An 18,288-nucleotide genomic window follows, 5' to 3' on the forward strand; every position below is an offset into this window, starting at 1 on the left:
ATATTTTTTTTTTATTTTGTGATAGTGAATGTTGCACACTAGATTTGTATAATATCGACCATAATTGTGCCACACATTTCCCAAGTCACTTTTGATCTTCTTTTATAAAAGTTTATAAAGATGACTAAAAGTCCTTTTATTAATTCACTTATACTTTAACACTTTTGTTAAATTTCCCAGAGGTTAAAATACATATATTTGTATAATCTTTAACATAATTATGTCATAAATTTGCTAAGTCAATTTTTGGTTTCTTTTACAGTTTATAAATATGTCAAAGTCTAATCGTTTTTTCCCTATCTCTTACCTATTTCAAGTTTTAAATTTTTTTCATATTACAACCCTATTTCGTTTATTGTGGCCATCAATTTTGCACAGTGTAAAATAGATTTGTATATTCTCGACCATAAATATGCTAAGTTTCTTTTGGTTTTCTTCTACAGTTTATAAATATATATAAGCTTAATCTTTTTTTCCTTATCGCTTACCTACTTCAAGTTTTACATTTTTATCATATTACAATCACATTTTGTTTATTGTGGCCATCAGTTTTGCACAGTGTAAAATAGATTTGTATAATCTCGACCATAATTATGCCATAAATTTGCGCTGCCCGAATCGCCTGTCATATTTTTGTTTTTGTGCTCAGCTCAGTTCTGTCGAATCGCTAATTCAGTTATGAAATGTTTTTATTATCAGTGCAACATGTAAAAGTGTTGAAATTTTCCTTGAACAAATTCAATTCAAATGCCAGCGCCTGGCAATTATGCCCGTTGACAAATGTTGTCGAAGGGGAAACTTGTCGAGGAGCTGAAGTGAGGTGAGCTGAGATGTAGTGAGTGGCTGACAGGTGGCTGCAGACGAAAGTGCGTCGAGTGGTGCAATTTGAAAATAATTATTTATTAAGCCAAGTCCAGGCCTGAGCGACTGAATGTTTTCTTGATTGAGAAATTGGAGCAGTTTGCTGAAAAAAAAAATGTGTCACTTAATTTGTTTTGCTTTTTTGTGGCTTTGCAAGTTTCGGGTTATTAAAATTTTGATGTTGGCAAACTGAATGCGATTCACTTGAGGATTTTTGTCTATAGCTTAGAATTGGGCATTGTGGTATAAACATGAGCACGAACGAACAAATGAACGACGACCTTAGTCAATGCGAACAAATGTACAACAATTATGGCCAAGAAACCAAATACAAGATACAAAGATACAATGCGCATTATCGGCATAAATTATGCCCCGTCCATCAACGATCATAAAGTCTATTATTATGATTAGTTGAAGTCGCTTTTTAAGGGGTTATTAACAACAACGTTGACACCCGTCGATTGTCCATCCAAACTGTGTATGGATTAGTTAGTCACTGATGCGTCTAACAAAAGGCCGCCGAACCACAATTTGGCAACGACCTTGCAGACGGAATAGGCAAATTATGTGAGAGAGATGGAGAGTATAGACAAAATGTGGGTTGCTTCCTACTTGCTTGCAATTTGTGTTTTACGTTTGCATTGAATATTCATTCAAGCAAATCATTGTCTCTGCCACAATGCACTTAGTACACTACTCCGAAGGGGGGAGTAAGGGGGGAGATTGTTGTGCTCTCATGGCACAGTTACCTCCCGTCGGTTGGCAGCTTGGTTTCCCACACCGTGAGGCCACGAGCTGCAATTGAAACACCTGCTGCCAGTTGCTTGAGTCTCAGTTGGCTGCTGAGTACTTGAGTTTTGAGTGCTTTTTGCTGCAGTTTTGAGTTAAATTTGCAGCTTAAAAGTATGCAATAGTATTTGCATTTAATTATTTATGTTAAGTTTGCTACACATTTGCATTTAGCAGCTGGGACGTGCCCAAGCATTATTAACAAGCCATTGGTCACACAGGGCAAGGACCTCAACGATGTCCAGGACATATTTAAACAACAAACATCACACACACACACACACCCACACAAGGGCTTTTTGCTCTGTTGATTGCACTTTGCAATTAAACGGGCATTGAATTGATTTCGCCAGGCCAACATCACGTTGTCATCGCATGGCATAACAAGTGTGCAGCTTAATTAAAGTTCCCTTTCGGTTAACGAACTCAACTCGGATGCAAGCTGATCCTGGCCGCAGGAAATGCACGTTGCATGTTGCACATTGCACGTAGTTGGGAGTTAGCTTTGACCTTGTGGAGAGCATTGACTTTAGCTGAATATATATCCTGAAGAGTCAGCTCAAATAGGGTAGATGAATTGTAAGCTATTTATTTATAGATTCATTGTTAATATTCTAACAATTTTTCAAAACGAAAAGTATAATGAAAATTGCTGAACTCGCTTTGAAAAGAACCGTTGGCTATACAATACATGTTATGTTTTGAATATTTTTATTATTATTGTTAGCAGCTTTTTGTCGACTTTAAGCCGGGAAAGAAAAGCGTACATGTTTTAATACCCGCTACCAACAGAGTAGAAGGGTATTATAACTTTCTGCCGACATACTTGTACTATGTCCATATAAATACTCCAATCTCAAGATAAAAAATTCAATTAATAAAAAATTGTTTTGTTGCTTCATGCAGATAAAGTTTTGTTTTTAAAAGAAAAGAATAGCAAGCTTAATATTAAATGTTTTGCTATATACAATAGCTAGCCACTTAGCTCTAAAAGTTATTGAAGAAATAACAATCGGGCTTTTTGTGTACCTTATGGTATATTTTAAATATAATAGTATTTCATTAACAGTATATCGATAGACAAAATAAATATTTTGGTATATTTCAGTATTTGAGTAGTAGGGTATCGATATACCAAATATACATTTCGGTATATTTCATTATTTCTTTGGTATATTAATTTTATATATTTTGTTTGTAATAGTATGCTGATATACCAACTATTAATTTCTATACAGTTCAGTATTTTTTCGGTATATTAGCTTAGTAAGTTTTGAGTTTAATAATATGTACAACGATGTGCCAAATATACTTTGCGGTATATTTCAGTATTTTTTGGTATATTAATTTTGTATATTATACCGAAAATAGCGCACTTTTTTGCTTTTATAAAAAAGGCGTAACTGGTATCTTACTGTCGAGCCCACTCGTCTGTAACTTTTTCACTTCTTTTATTTTTGTTGATGTTGAGCTGCAAAATGCGGGTTCAATGACAGGCAACATTGCGTATGAGCAACATTTGCCCTGCAGCATAATAAACTGTCACTGCCACACGCAGCAATGTGAATGTGAATGTGAACGGGGGCAGCAACATCAAACGGCAACAATGCGTGACAGATTTTTCAGCAGCAGTAGAAGCAACAGCAGCGTGTGCGTTGCGCGTGCCTCAAGTGTGTGGGGCATGTGTACGCTCGCATTGTACTCGAAGCCGAAGCAAAAGGTAAGTCACATGAGCAGCAGCAGCAGCAACAGGCGAAGCTTGGAGTAGGAGGTAAGGAGGTAAGCAGGCTGAACTTGCGACGACTTGCGAAACACGTGCGCCAATTTAGAGCGCATTACGCGATGGTGGCATCTTCTGTTGCCAGTGGCACTTCACTTGCTTACAACTTCAAGTGCCGTGGCATGTGCCATACTCAAGCATTCGAACAATACAAATGCCATACATCATATATGAGGTACATTAATATTGATTTCTGATTTTTTTGGGGACCACTTCGTTATGCTAATTTCCCAGCAAAACATCATCTTATCCGTGTTTTTGTTGACATTTTGTGGCACGTGGCGCGTTTTTGTGGCACAATTTAATTGGCTGTATGCTGCGTATGTAAATCAACTAATAACGAGTTTTTCGTTTTTTTTTTCCTTGCATACTTTTGTGTGCTACGTTTTATTACAAAAAATTAAAGCATACTTTGCGGCGTTCGCTTGTAAATGTTTTACGAGTATGTTATGATATTTTGACATTTATTTCGAGTATGGTTAATCAATCAAAGCGCCTTTAGACATAAGGCGTGGAACGTGTTACGTGTTCGCAATGCAATCGCATGTGAGGCAAGTCGAAGTCATGCCGCATATTCTAACCCAATTTCCCAAGACAGTCTTCAGGGACTGCGACTGACTTTGACTGCGATTGCGATTGCGGTGGTGTTGGTATTATATGTTATCGTAGTGGTCGAATAGTAGTGTGTGTTTATTTGCGTCTCTGCAATGAATTGCGAAACGTGTCGCGTGCATTTGCCTCACGATTCGCTTGTAGATTGAACGTGGCTGCGGTGGCCTTAAGCTGCGTGAAATGCTCCCGTAATGGAGTTTGACTTTTTTTTTCGGCAATACGCTATAAATACGGGCATTACTTAACCAAATCAATTCATTCCGCGAGAAAGTCTGACATCATAAATACCTATCACCACAATCCAACACAAAATGTTTAGAGTTGTAAGTAAAAAGTGAAGAGGTGCTGGATTTTTCTGACTGCTTTCATTGATGTTTTCCATATGACTTTTCAGTTACTTTCGCTGCTGCTACTGGGCTTCTGTTCCTGCACTTTCGCTGGCTTCCTGCATGCTCCCCCACCAGCTCCCGTTGCCGTGCAGGCTGTTTATAGTGCACCACCTGCTGTGGCGTATGCAGCACCACCGCCTGCACCACATGCGTATGTGAAGTACGGTGCTCCTGCTCATCATGTCAGCACTTATGCAGCGCCTTCTCCCGTTATCAAGTATACGCTGGGTGCGCCCGTCACCACCACAACTACAACTTATACTGGTTTCGCTGCACCACCACCGCCACCAGCAGCTGTCAGCTATGCTGCACCACCACCACCGGCTGTTCACTACGCTGCACCACCGCCAGCTGTTCATTATGCTGCACCACCTCCAGTTGTACACTACTCAGCTGCCCCGCCAGCTGTTCACTATGCTGCACCACCACCACCAGCTGTTCACTACTCAGCTGCACCACAGCCAGCCACATTTGTCACCAGATTAGCTGCACCACCGCCAGCACCTTATCCGTATCACACCAAATTCGCAGTGCATGCCGCACCTCCAGCTACTGCAATTGCCACTTATGCAGCACCAGTCGCTGCTGTGGAAGCTGAAGTTCCACTGCCATGTGACACCACCTGGTAATCAGCTAGCACCATCAACTCCGTCTTCATCTTCTTCATCAGCATAATCAGTATTGTGTTAATTTTCAATGTTAATCACCGTAGCGTAGCTTGGCGCAAATTAGCAATTAATTAAGAATGAATGATAAGTGCGTGCTTAAAACATTTGCTGATACAATCATCTTCCGCGGCATAATTTATGTTAAAGAATCGACAACGATTTAAATTATACAACACAAAGATAGTCGCCAAGTGTGGGCAACCAAATAACCAAATACAATAAATATTAATCGTACGACAGACGCAATACAAAAATGATGATAAATAATCGAAAAGCTATAGCCAAATGGCAGATCAATCGATCCGATGCGATCCAAAAGCAATCTAATACAAGCCACAATACAAATGACCAACCTCAATGCGAAATCTATTGAAGCTGTCAGTGGTGTGTTAAGCAAATCCATCAAATGGGTCAGCAGTTTCAGTCGGTTTCTGCATTAAGTCGGAGCGCCAAACGACGACTCAATTACCACAAATTATAACTGAATATATACATATTTATTATAGTTGTATCGTCGTCGTTAGGAGGTCATCGCATATCTTTGGGTTTGGTGCTTTCGGGCTACGCTAGCGGCGGCTACGAGCCAGGTAGTCATCTCTATTAAGTTCCTAAACAACATTAATACCCCAACTTATTAGCCAGTCAATGAGCTCTGCTTTCAACTTGCAGTCGCAGTCGCAGTCGTTATCGCTGTTGACGTCGCAGTTGCAGTCGCTGTTGACGTCGCTGCCTGCGTCAATTGGTATTCGTTGCTGGTGTCACATGACAGACGATTTTGTGTTTAATAAGCCCAAATACTCAATACTGCTCAACTGCTCAAATGTTTAAATGTTTAAATGCTTGCAAGGTGTCGACATTGTTGTAGTCGTTGCCAGTTTTTTTACCTCTCTGTGTTGTTTTTTAACACTGGACAGAAGCGTCCCTTTTTAAAGGGGAATCCAATGAAATGTTTCAATACTCAGCAAATATTTGTAGTATGTAAACATTTTGCTTATGGTTCAAGTGAATTAATACGAGTATAGATTAAGTACTTTGACTTTGTTGAAAAGTAAGGAAGCTACAGTTCAGAGTACAAGATTTTAGAACACTATTCATTAAAATATAGTAAAATAATTTACCGACAAAATTCTAAAGTATACCGAAATGTATTTTCGTTAAAATGTAGTAATTCAATAAATGTAGTAATTCAATACACCGAAATGTATTTTCGTTACAATATAGTAAATTAATATACCGACAAAATACTAAATTATACCGAAATGTACCGAAAACATACCGAATGGAATTTTTGTCAAACTATATTAAGTTATTATACCAAAAATATTCTAAAATATATCAAACCGCATTTGTTGGTATTTTGATATACTACTGTATTCAAAATATACCATATGTTGCAAATTCTATTGGCATATTATAGAAACGTAAACCTAACCAATAATAAAATGTTACAAAAAAATTTTAGTTAAAATTAAATTTAGAAATATAAATATTTATTATATTTTATAAAAAAAATAAATAAATTTAAATATGCTAAGTTATATACATATATCTTTAGTGAGGAAGTTATTTAGTATCACTTAAAAAAAGATTTAACCGTTTATAATTATATTTTAAAATTTTGAAAATTAAATACTTAAATATTTAAAAAATATAAGTCCGCAATATACTAAATCCGATTAATATAAATGACAATTGAGTTGACTATTTATTTAAGTTCTTGAAGTCAAATTTGCTATTTTAGGAATTTAGTTATTTATAGCTTGACAGTTCCATTGGGGCGTATAGGGCGATCAATCAGCTTTTGAACCCCCTTGGCGGCGACCCTGACAGACTATTTGACCGCCGCGTTGTGCATAGTTTGGATGCCAATCGAAATGACCAACATTGATTTATATGCAAGGCAAACTAAATATGTATTATCAATAGGCGCTGCTCAACAGCTAAAGCAACAGCGTCAACGTGAGCGTCAACGTCAGAGGCAGCAGCAACAGCAGCAGCAACAACAACAACATCAGTTGCAGAAACAACAGCAGTAAATGGCAAAGCAGCTCATGACAACAAAAAAAGGCAACAACTTAGCACAGATAAATAAACAGAGTCACAAGATAACAACAACAACAACAACAGCAACAATAAAAAAAGCACAGCAATAACAATAACAAATGCCAGAGCTGCAGTCGACGACGGCATCAAATTAAAGCGACATAACAAAACCAAAAGAAATACAAAAACCCAAGAGAGACACAACCGCAACTACAACAGCAACAACAACAACAATATACGGTAAAACAGAAGCAGAATGAATAAGTTAACTTAAGGCTTTTGGCCAACAGCCATGTCGTCAGAGAGTCAACAACAAGCTCAGCTCAGCTGAAAGCCAAAAATTGAATGCCGCCAACAGCAGCAGAAGCAGAAGCAGCAGCAACAGCGGCAACGGCAGCTGAGGCCGCAGCAGAAGCAAAGCAAACATCAACGCATATTTGATATTGTTTTTGATACCCTGTAAAACACAGAGAGCATATGTTTAAGAGGCTACTTAGACTAATTAATTCCTAGATTACTATTATAGTAAATTAAGAATATTTAAGTAGATATATTTTAGTTGCATTATTGAATTCCAAAATTCACTTTTGTTTTCTCATTAAAATGCCAAATAACACTATTCAAAGTTTCACTTCACACCCATTTCCAGGGTATACACTAGTCGCGTTACCGTTGCTTTATAAAGCAGGAAGCAGTTATTAAGATCTGCTAAGCATTTTGGTGTTAATAAGCGCACTTAAAGTCAGGCTTAGCATTGTTGACAGGATAACATTTCGTTGCATTGTTGATATCACAACAAAGAAGCGGAAACAGCTGAAACAGTTGTGTTTCAAAGCAAATTAGTTGTGTATACAAATATATGTATTTGGATTTATTAAGAGATTAAATCAGTGCAAGAAATAAATAGTAAAAACACAACAAAACATTCCAGGATATAGCAAACTAATGTCATAACATAGTTAACATAGTTTATAGGGTAACTATCAAGTAGATTTATAGAGTTAGAATTTCCATAAGTATACAAGGAGGAGGAAAAGGAAGCTAGACATTTAAAAAAAATAGAAAATAAGACACTAAAGAAATTTAAACTCACTGTTTTTTTTTCTTAATTCTGAAATTTTAATTTTTTTATGATTCACAGGTTTTAATTTATGATTTCTAACATAATATTTAAATTGAATCATTAACTGAATTTTGTTCTTTTTTTAAGATTTTCATTTTTTTAATTAACATTTATAATATAAAATTTATATTTGTAATATACTATATTCAAATTTGAAATTTAAAATTTAATAATGAATTGAAAAGTGTACATTTCTTTTCTCTTGTAAAATAATGATTATATTTGTAAAACACTTTAAGATTTTAACTATCTAACTTAAAATAAAATCAAGTATTTTATATCAATATTGATAGATCATAGTCATAATATAATAAAGTACATAATATATATAAAAAATTCATTGCAATTTTAAAAATCACTAAAAATGGAGCAATTTATGCTCTCGTTAATTTCTTCCCTCCTCATAGGGTATTTACCTCGTCGGCCAACCCCTCGCTAAGCACATTCACTTGTGTAGCTTTTGAGCTTAGCTCTCAACTGGTCGAGCCGTCCACTGTTTGACTGGTTGAGTGGTGTCTCACCTGATTGTCTGATTGTCCATCCGTCTCTCGACCGACAGAACCGAACTCTTGCTCAGCTGTGTCGCTGCTGCTGTTGTTGCTGCTGTTGCTTCTTCTTCCTCTACTGTCGTATAAAAAGCATCTTCAGCTGCCGCACAAATTTTAATCAGCTCCAAAAGCTTCGGCCGTCGACAATAAACAACAGCAAACGCAAAACCGAAACGAATCGAATTCAATCGCTGCAAAAAATTGTATGCAAAAGACGTCGCGAGTGCAAAAAAAAGTGACACAAGAAGAATTTCTAATAAACCTAATTCAAAATGATTTCCATTGTGAGTGCAAATTGAGTGAGACAATTGTGAACTACGAACTTTATTTCTAACCGGGTTTCTTTTGCAGAAATCCGAATCTGTGGCTCAACTTTCGTTGCTGCTCCTTGGACTAACATCTTTGGCATTGGGCGATGTTTCGCATCTACCGCCAGCTAATTTGGAATACTCGATAACGCCCAGCTCGCAGGTTGCCTACTATCATTATCCGGTGCCGCGAGGACAACAGCTGCGTCATCAGGTGGCACGTCAATTCGCTGCCCCCGCTCTGGAGCATGCCGCATTCACCCAGGCGCTGACAAGTCGTGGCTATGTCTTTGGGGCTGGCAACACGGCAGCTGCCTCTGCCCCACTCACTGCGGCTGTGGCACCGAGTGCAACGGGTCGTTCGATTGCTGCCCCAGCGTCGCATGCCGATGGCAATTCCTTGAACCTTAAGCTGCCCGTGCCCTTCGGTGTGATGCCACTGAATGTGGCACACTTGCCGCTCCAAGCTGGTGCCCCATATGCCTCGGTGCCACATACCACGGGCTTGACTTCGTATGGCACGGCGCAAGTGCAACGGCGATAGACGAAAGCTTTGCAGCTTGCAAGTCTCTATTTCATAAGCCTGACTGAGAGTGTGTGCGTGTGAGTGTATGTGTATGAGTGTGCGAGTGTGAGACTAGTGAATACTCAAAATATCGATATCTATATGTACGAAATAATACTCGTAAATAAAGTAAAAGCGACGTTGCTATAGAAAAAAAGAGCTTCGATATCTATTTTATGAGCCATCAACAAAGTTGTTGATAATGATCATTATGATGATGATGATGATAGTCTTTGGTTGGCACTGCAAAACGTTTGTCTCTGGGTTGTCTGGTTGCTGCTGCATTTGCATAAAATAAGTCGAAGGTCGAAGGCAGACAGAAGGCAGACAAAAGCAAACTTTGATCGCACCTTTCACCTCAGCGCACTGTTTGTTTATGCGTCAAGGAGACAGTCGATAAAGGGGTCATAAAGGGGGAGCGGAGGGGCACCGCTCGATGGTGGCAATCTTCAAAAATTATGAACATGTATGTATTAATTTGCATATTGTGAAGAGCTCAATTTCGAGCAGTGCTCGAGCAGCTGATCATTTTGGCATGTGATCAATGAATCCAAGACCTTAAACTTGGCATTGATTTAGCTATATAATTTAGTGCCCAACCTATCTCCCCAACCCCCCTTCCTTCCCCGTCTCGATTGATTATCGAAAGCTACTTAAACGGATGTGGATTAATCAGCAAACGGAACACTGCTGATCCAGCTTTAAGTTGCAAACCGCTTTTCGGAACGGGAATAACTGCAATTAAATTTAATCGAAGTATCGAAGCGACAATCAAATTAAAACCAACGGTACTCAGCAAATTAAGGCGCAGTCTGATTTATAATCATGCGTTATAAAGTATATAGAAATATAGTATATAATTGCTGTATATATCGATTGTGCTTATATGTAAATCGAGAGCTTCCAAGAAGGCGTCTAGGAAGTGAGCGGACGGGCAAACATTACAGATTTCCGCATAAAGATCAACCTGCTGGATCAAGCAGATAATGAGATCTTCTTCGGACTTGAGTGAGAGGTCGACCGCCTGTGGTCAACAACATGAACATGAACATGATCATCATCATCGTGGCGTGGAGTGTTTTAAGATGCGGATACAGTTACATGCGTGGGGCAAGACGTCGAGTAGACTCATCGCTTGAGGGAGGCCTTGAGATCAAACTTGAGACAAACTGCGAAAAGAGAGTAAAGCAAAGCGAGAGAGAGAGAGAGGAGGAAGGAGTGCGGCAACGAAGCACATGATGCTGATGACGTTGCCAGCACGTGACCGCAGCCAAGAGCAAAGACGAAGAAGCGAAGTCCAATCATTATTGCTCATTAAATTCCAAGAGCCGGTTTTCGGTTTGCCGTCTTTAAGCGTTCTTCTTAGTCAGAAGCCAAGAGGCAGCATCACTCTCAGAGTGTTCAGGTCAATTAGTGTGCCAAGAAGCCGCAACATAATGACTCAAACAGTTGTTCACTCTTGGCCACATCCTGTTGCCAAGGTCACTCAAGGATCGTGTTCAACCGCGAGGGAAAGGAGGAAGGACAGTTCGGACGGTTTACGATTGAAATTGAAATGTGTTTTTATGGTCGAGCATTAAAAGCGGCACTAATGCGACATTTGAGCCATGCGACACGCATTTTATAGCCAACTTAGCCCGAAAAAAGCCCGAGCCAAAAAAAAAAACCAAAAGACGTTGGCCCAACATTTGGCCCACTCCCATTGCGATTGCTTTTGCTTTGCTGTTGAGGGTTTGTGTCTGCATACAAATTGGCAGCGTTGCTTTGCGAAATCAATTTGGCGACTTCCTACATTCGATCCACTATCAAAGGCTGAACACGTCCCGCTGACGAAGACAACAGAGACAACAAGAAGCGACCAAAATACATTACCCTAAAGTCGAGCAATTGCACTTGGCTATATAAGGCAATGCGCTGGCTGCTAAAACACATTATCAGTTCAGAGTTTAAGACTCCAACTCAAGGCAAACCCAAACCCAACTGCAACATGTTCAAATTCGTAAGTTGAACTTCTAGAGGAGTTTGATGATTCGTGATTTAATCCTTTTCTGTACTTCTTCAGCTCATCATTGCCGCTGTTGTCGCTTGCGCTGCTGCCAAGCCAGGAGTTGTTGCACCACTTGCTGCTGCCCCACTTGCGGCTGCTGCACCACTCGCCTATGCGAATGCACCACTTTATGCCGCTGGAGGCAGCAGCCAGGTGGATGTGCGCAACAACTATGATGGCACTCAATCTTCATACACCACCGCGCCCTTCGAGCTGACTCCACCTTACTCCAGCCGCTACGTCTCTGGCATTCCCGCAGCTGCCTACGCCGCTGCTCCCTATGCCGCTGCTCCCTTGGCTGCTCCAGTTGCTGCTCCCCTGGCTGCTCCTCTGGCTGCTCCAGTTGCTGCTCCCCTGGCTGCTCGTCTGACCGCTCCTCTGGCTGCTTCCTACGCCGCTCCACTGGGTGCTCCTCTGGCCGCTTCCTACGCCGCTCCTCTGGCTGCTCCTTATGCTGCTCCCTACGCCGCTGCTCCCTTCGCCGCTCCCTACAGCTTCGGCGCTCCACTCGCTGCTCCCTACAGCTTTGCTGCCCCCGCGCCCGCAGTTGTTGCCTAAATCCTCGTATAAAACTATTTTCTTAGCGAAATAAAATCATGTTTACAGAATTGTGAAATCTGTAAAGCGTTGATTGTTGATCATAAATCAGTGACTTAATCATTGTTTATGCGCTGTCATAAAGCGTTACCATTTGAAGTGGGCAGGCAGACACAGAAATGTCAAAGGTGCTTATATAATCAGAAGTTATTGAACCGCCTCCCGCCTCGGGCGGCGGTAAACAAATGTAATTTTGTTGCAAAGCGAGTCACGTTTCTTGTGGCTTACCACATAAACCATAAACGGGACACAGACTTTGTTGCAGTCTTGCTGGCTGGCTGGCTTGCAAACGAAAGTGAAGAGCTGCACGTTCCATTTGGCGACGGGCCAAATTAGTTAACAACAAATTTACACTATAAATTCAATTGCATTTGTCCATGGTCAAACATTGACTGACGCGTCTTCAGGCCAAGCAGTAGCAACCACTCTCCACCCACCAAAAATCAAATCAAGCAAGATGTGGCAGCTGAAATTGGTAAGAAAGGAATTCCAAATAACCCAGACTTCATTTAATCCTTTTTCCTTCCTTCCTTCCTTCGTCTAGGCTTTCTTTGTGGCCTTGGCTTTGTGCAACAGCGAAGCGAGACCTTCGCATCACTTTGATCATCACTTCGAGCCTCATTTCAATCACTTGGAGCAACTTCATGGACATGTGGATCACGTGGATTATGCAGCACCGCTACTGGAATCCTTTGCTCCTGTGCCAGCGCCTGCTCCCGTTTGGCCAGCTCCTGCACCTGTAGCTCCAGCACCTGCTCCACTTTGGGCACCTGCTCCTCTCGCACCTGCTCCTTTAGTACCTGCTCCTGCTCCTTTGCTGCCTGCTGCGCTGCCTGCTCCACTGTGGCCAGCTCCAGCTCCCCTGGCACCTGCTCCATTGCCAGCTTTGGTGCCTGCGCCAGCTCCATTACTTCCCGCTGCCGTTCCGTGTCCTCCCGCTGTTCACACACATGTGCTGCCCACCACTGAAGTGCATCTGCCCACAGTGACACAACTTCTGCCACCTGTGCTCGAGTCGGTGCCTTTCGCTTCCAGCTATCGCGCTATTCCCGGACCCAAGACCACCTCACACCGCGTGTCCTTTGGCTATGCTTTCCCCAAGCTAGTGGCAGCTCCACATGCTCATCTGCGTGCTCTGCCTTTGAAGTTGGCTCATCATCATCATCATCATTCGCTTTTCTAGTTTAGAGTTGGATTTGGAGTTTCTAAAGGGAATATTGGAGTCATATTTTAATCATAATACTTTATTGTAGCTGCACTGAACCACACCAAAGACGTTTTGTGTCATGTTTAAACATATACCTTAAATTACGTATTTATATGTAAATATACAAATACTTAAATTACAAAAAACCGAACATTAATTTTAATGTTATTTAATAACTTTTATAACATTTATTTGCTCTGAAAGCTTCTAGATATCCACCATTAGAAGTTGACAGATATAAGAGTAAACGGACAACTTGAAAGCGACTGATAAGGGGGAATTACTTTCAAGATTTATGTTAGCTAATATATTGCATAAATAAGTAATCCGATGAAATCAAAATATTTCCATAATTCGAAGACAAAATACATTTTTATTTTGAAAATATATTTATAACCAAACTGATGGAAAATACTGAGAAATATGTAGATCTAGTGTTTAGTTCAATTCTTGGTATACTTTCCTTTTTTTTTTGTATACATTATTAAAAAAATTAAAAATGGTTTGGGTTTTTTCGGAAGGTAGTACTAAAAATATAATTGTATATATTATTTTATATTTTTTATATTATTTTTCTCTAATCGCCTTAATTAATTTGAGCAAAAAATGTACTGTATCTATGGTTTTTACTTTTATTTATTCACCCATATTTTTACATAAGGTTTCTGATACTATAATATAATAATACTTTATTATTTATTTCTTTATCAATAATTCACTACACTAATTGGGCTACTTTAATTTTTTTTTTCATTTTATTTACACAGCATATTTCCCAAGCTGGCTTTAACTGTATAGCAAGTGTCATAAGATTTCAATGAAATCCCTTTTAGAGGAAAATGATTGCGAAACAAATTACAAATTCCATTTCCATATCGAATAAAAGTCACAGTTTATGCACCCACAATAAAATCCTAAAACTAAATGCGTTCCCTACGTGTAAAATATTTGAGTGTAGACTGTTTAAGTGTGAGAATCGGTGTCGAGGTCAGCTGTGCCAAATTTTATCTATGACTGAGATTGGCTGAGTGAATGCACTTAAATGTCACGGGCAATGCCGGGTTAACCCATCAGCTAACTAACCAACTAAGCAGCTATTGTTTGGAGTAACTAAAAAAACTGGCTAGACAAATGATGTGTGGATAAATTGACAAATTGGTGCAGCGGCACACGACACTAGGCTGGCATAACAAGTAAATTATGAATGCCAAGCACATGACAAAGTCAGTGGGGAAAAGGTAGAGGAAAAAGGCAGCAGCGAGGTAAGTAAGTCAATTGCAATAAAGAAATTAAATGTTATGTGAAGTGAAGTGGACGCCCACGCGAATGAGAAGAAGAAAGAGAGACTAAGAAGAAGGCGAGCAAAAAAGAGAGGGAGAGGTTGGAAGAAAAAGAGGGAATATATTGAGAAAGAAAGAGAGGGAAAGAGAGTAAAAGACAGAGAGAGACAGAGAAGTGCAGCACGCATGTCACGTCTGATAAGTGTGGCTCATTTGTGGCTGATGAATCGTTGCCACTGAAATATTGTAAGCAACAACGAAAACGACAACGAAAACTTGCTCAACTCCTCACCACAACCGCAATTACAACCGCAACCACAACCGCAACAACGACCACGACCAACCGCAAAATATCGGCCAGTGGGCTAAGTTAAGTTTTCGAATTTGGTGTCGAATTTGTTGCGTGCAATTATGAAAGTGGTTGTTGTAGTTGGTTTGCTTGCGAGTTCGATATCAATACGTAAGAGGCGGTCAATTGATTTTTAAACACACGACGCACACGGTTAACGCCCTTCGACAATGGGCCTTTTATAGAAAGTCTTCCAAGGTATTTGCGTATTCGTGTCCACGCCGGCGAGAATTATAAAAACCCTCCGCACTTGACAATTGCACATCAAAGCCGAGTTAGCACTCAAACAAACCACCCACAAAAACCCAAACCAACCCAAAAACTAAATCAAAATGTTTGCCAAGTTGATGGTAAGTTTTGTGTAACCACCGCAAATAAAAAGGATTATTAATTTCGATCTTCACTCTTCTGGATTTCAGCTCGTTGCTCTGTGCGTGGCTGGTGCCCAGGCTGGTCTGCTGCCCTTCGCTGCTCCCGCTCCACTTGCTGCCGCCGGTGTTGTGGCTCCCTATGCCTCCAGCTTCAATGCCCATCGGATTAACCATGCTGTCGCCTTCCCCGTAGCACCTCCAGTTGCTCCTGTTGCCTTGGCTGCTCCAGTCCCAGCGCCTGTGGCCTTTGCTCCACCCAAGGTGGCTTTTGCTGCTCCCGCTTTGGCTCCTGCTCCAGCCTTTGCTCCAGCACCAGCTTTTGCTCCAGTTCCTGCTCCAGTTGCCGCTCCTCTGGCTGCTCCTTTGGGTGCTCCTCTGGCTGCTCCTTTGGCTGCTCCTTTGGGCGCTCCTCTGGCTGCTCCTTTGGCCACTCCCTTCGGATATGCCGCTCCTACGCCTTTGGCTTTCGGTGCGCCCGCCAGATTCGGTCTGCCAGCCGCAGCTCCCTTTGCTGCTCCCCTGCCCGCTCCTCTGGCCGTCGCACCCAAGTTCGCGCCTGCACCTTACTTCTTCTAAACGTAGCTTAGCACATAAAACTTCCTCCGTCCACAAGGAGTCACAGACTTAGCACAAATCTCAACTAGTAGAAAGCAAAAATGCTTGGCAAATAAATTTTAAAATACACTTTTATTCGTCTTCTTAAAAGCTTCCTCTCTACAATCGAATTCCCTTCACATGTCCAATGCGCTGAAAGAGCGGCACATGCTCAAAGGGTGTATGAGAGATTGGCACCGAGTCGTAGGTGACGTGAGCAATCTTCGTAAGCGGAGCCACAATTGTATAACCAGGATGTTGCTGCTCCTCCAGAGTCGCTGGATGATGATAGACAACGGCTGTGGGTTGATGATACACCAAAGTAGCGCTCTCCACTTGCTGGAGGACAAAGCACAGCAGAAGACAAACAAAGAAGAAGCCACGCATTCTGATCCGTTCCATTTCTCGACTGCAGTTCAACTAAGCTGCAGTTGAGGCTCGACCTGAGCTAGCTTGGTGTACAGTTAGAAGCTGGTGGCATCTTTAACCGGTTTTCCGGTGCAACTTGACTGCACTTTTTTTCAATTCCCTGGGAACCTGTTGCAACACTCACACACAATTCCACAGTTAACCATCTTTTACTCCACTTTTGTTGTCGGCATTCCCAAAACTTGTTTTCAAGTTCAAGTTTAACGTTTTTGTAGTTGTGGTTGTCGTTTACTTTGTTGTTGTTGTTGTTGTTACTTTTGTTGCCGTCTCACAGTCTGAAGTTTGTCAAAGTGTCAGTGACTCTTTTGTAGAGCTTATGAATGTGTTTTTATTACTTTGATACCCTGTATGGTTATTGGTGGGAAAAGAGTTATTAGTTTGGGTTACATAGCATGAATTTTGAATAGCGCTAAGAGATTTAAAAATGTTTGCCAGTTGAAGAAGATAAATATGAGAGTTATTTCACTTTTATTTCAATTACGTAGACTGCTTTTTATAAATAAAACTTGTATAATATAAATCAGTGTTTAGTATACTACAATATGCCAAAATACTATACTACAAAAATAATAGGATACTATATACGGAAGTTTATCTTTGGTCTATCGATAATTGTTATATTATATACCATAGAGTACAGATTAGAGTATAGATTAATTCAAAGTTTAATATGCTACAATATATCTATATCTATATACCAAAGTTTATATTTGGCTTATTGATATACCATGCAAAACATACCAGAATGTGAGCCAAATAAACTAATACTAAACTTCTATATTTTTTTTCAGCTTTAACAAATTTTCAGCAATCATAAAAACTGTAATTATGATTGTATGAACTTCTGCTCTATGGGTATCTAAATTTGAATAGCACTAAATCAAAATTATAACTCCGAAAAGTATTTAGGGTATTTCTTAGTTGTAACAATATATTTATAACTATCAAAAAACTATTTTAAGCAGAAAGCATTTAAGGTTTTTCCAAGCTGATAGTCAAGGAAGACCATTTACTTTCAAACTAGTATTTTAAAGTTGCCTCCAGTTTTATTTTTTTATGATCTTCTAATCTCTACGATCAGCCATAAAAGAGATAGTTTTCTATAAGCCAGTAAGTCAGTGGTGAAGTGTGCTGTTTTATTGCCTTATAGGCTACCTTTTACACAAACTATTTTAAATTAAATCAGTCTCTGGATTAACCTTTAAAAATCGAATGTTCATTCAATGAAATTGATTTTATGCCAAGTTAAAAGCATGCAAATGTGTTGACGATCTATTTAACTTGATACAGGGCATCTGTTAGTCAAAAACCTAAAATAAAAACTGCATCATTGTTATAATTTTTCGTTGTGATAAATAATACACGTATTTCTTTCGCATTTGTTTTGATGAGAGTCAGCTGAGCTAGTTGGTCGCGCGGTTCGCTAAGTTGATCCATTGTTTATGAGCTGTTGTCTCAAAGAGTTAATGATTGCCCAATCACTTTATGATCGACACTTTTGGCTGTAGAGAATTGATTACTGTGGCGCTTCTATACGAACAAATGCAAATGCTTTTGTTCAAGCGATACAAGAGGAGGAGACGATGATCTGTTGCTCTTTATACATAAATTATTGCGTCACATGACTTTAAATTGTTGTTGTTGTTTTGGTGATTTGGTTTACTCGCCTCAGGCATAATTTGTGAGCACATTGACCTTATTTTAATCTCAGTTTTAACTGTTTTT

The 18,288-nt window shown here is 40.0% G+C and overlaps 5 protein-coding genes across 5 annotated transcripts; 4 read left to right on the forward strand and 1 right to left on the reverse strand.

The window, feature by feature from the left end:
• The first annotated feature begins 4,308 nt into the window (after positions 1-4,308).
• Positions 4,309-13,654, forward strand: LOC133844504 (calphotin-like). The gene is made up of 6 exons (XM_062278528.1): positions 4,309-4,368; positions 4,440-5,060; positions 9,168-9,653; positions 11,752-12,282; positions 12,701-12,808; positions 12,878-13,654. Exons 1-6 carry the CDS (start codon positions 4,357-4,359, stop codon positions 13,514-13,516), a joined length of 2,397 nt encoding a protein of 798 aa, XP_062134512.1. The 5' UTR covers positions 4,309-4,356; the 3' UTR covers positions 13,517-13,654.
• On the forward strand, positions 8,924-9,861 carry LOC133844254 (uncharacterized). Its single transcript, XM_062278167.1, has 2 exons — positions 8,924-9,100; positions 9,168-9,861. Exons 1-2 carry the CDS (start codon positions 9,089-9,091, stop codon positions 9,666-9,668), a joined length of 513 nt encoding a protein of 170 aa, XP_062134151.1. The 5' UTR covers positions 8,924-9,088; the 3' UTR covers positions 9,669-9,861.
• On the forward strand, positions 11,583-12,352 carry LOC133844253 (nematocyst expressed protein 3-like). Its single transcript, XM_062278166.1, has 2 exons — positions 11,583-11,688; positions 11,752-12,352. The coding sequence occupies exons 1-2, from the start codon at positions 11,599-11,601 to the stop codon at positions 12,292-12,294; spliced, it is 633 nt and encodes a 210-aa protein (XP_062134150.1). The 5' UTR covers positions 11,583-11,598; the 3' UTR covers positions 12,295-12,352.
• A 1,297-nt stretch (positions 13,655-14,951) lies between the features above and the next one.
• Positions 14,952-16,436, forward strand: LOC133842691 (nematocyst expressed protein 3-like). Its single transcript, XM_062275892.1, has 2 exons — positions 14,952-15,519; positions 15,589-16,436. Exons 1-2 carry the CDS (start codon positions 15,502-15,504, stop codon positions 16,114-16,116), a joined length of 546 nt encoding a protein of 181 aa, XP_062131876.1. The 5' UTR covers positions 14,952-15,501; the 3' UTR covers positions 16,117-16,436.
• LOC133842692 (uncharacterized) lies at positions 16,209-16,564 on the reverse strand. Its single transcript, XM_062275893.1, has one exon. The coding sequence runs from the start codon at positions 16,534-16,536 to the stop codon at positions 16,255-16,257; it is 282 nt and encodes a 93-aa protein (XP_062131877.1). The 5' UTR covers positions 16,537-16,564; the 3' UTR covers positions 16,209-16,254.
• Positions 16,565-18,288: the final 1,724 nt, after the last annotated feature.

This window comes from Drosophila sulfurigaster, chromosome 3 (genome assembly GCF_023558435.1).
Source record: "Drosophila sulfurigaster albostrigata strain 15112-1811.04 chromosome 3, ASM2355843v2, whole genome shotgun sequence".
Taxonomy (NCBI): domain Eukaryota; kingdom Metazoa; phylum Arthropoda; class Insecta; order Diptera; family Drosophilidae; genus Drosophila; species Drosophila sulfurigaster.

What these genes read in the sequence shown, in the direction of transcription:
- LOC133844504 (XM_062278528.1), top strand. An exon ending in TGCCATGTGACACCACCTGG is followed by an intron (nt 5,061 to 9,167) that starts TAATCAGCTAGC and finishes TTTCTTTTGCAG; the next exon opens with AAATCCGAATCTGTGGCTCA. An exon ending in CTTCGTATGGCACGGCGCAA is followed by an intron (nt 9,654 to 11,751) that starts GTGCAACGGCGA and finishes GTACTTCTTCAG; the next exon opens with CTCATCATTGCCGCTGTTGT.
- LOC133842692 (XM_062275893.1), bottom strand. Translation starts at nt 16,536, where the DNA reads ATGGAACGGATCAGAATGCGTGGCTTCTTCTTTGTTTGTCTTCTGCTG.
- LOC133844253 (XM_062278166.1), top strand. Translation starts at nt 11,599, where the DNA reads ATGCGCTGGCTGCTAAAACACATTATCAGTTCAGAGTTTAAGACTCCA. An exon ending in ACTGCAACATGTTCAAATTC is followed by an intron (nt 11,689 to 11,751) that starts GTAAGTTGAACT and finishes GTACTTCTTCAG; the next exon opens with CTCATCATTGCCGCTGTTGT.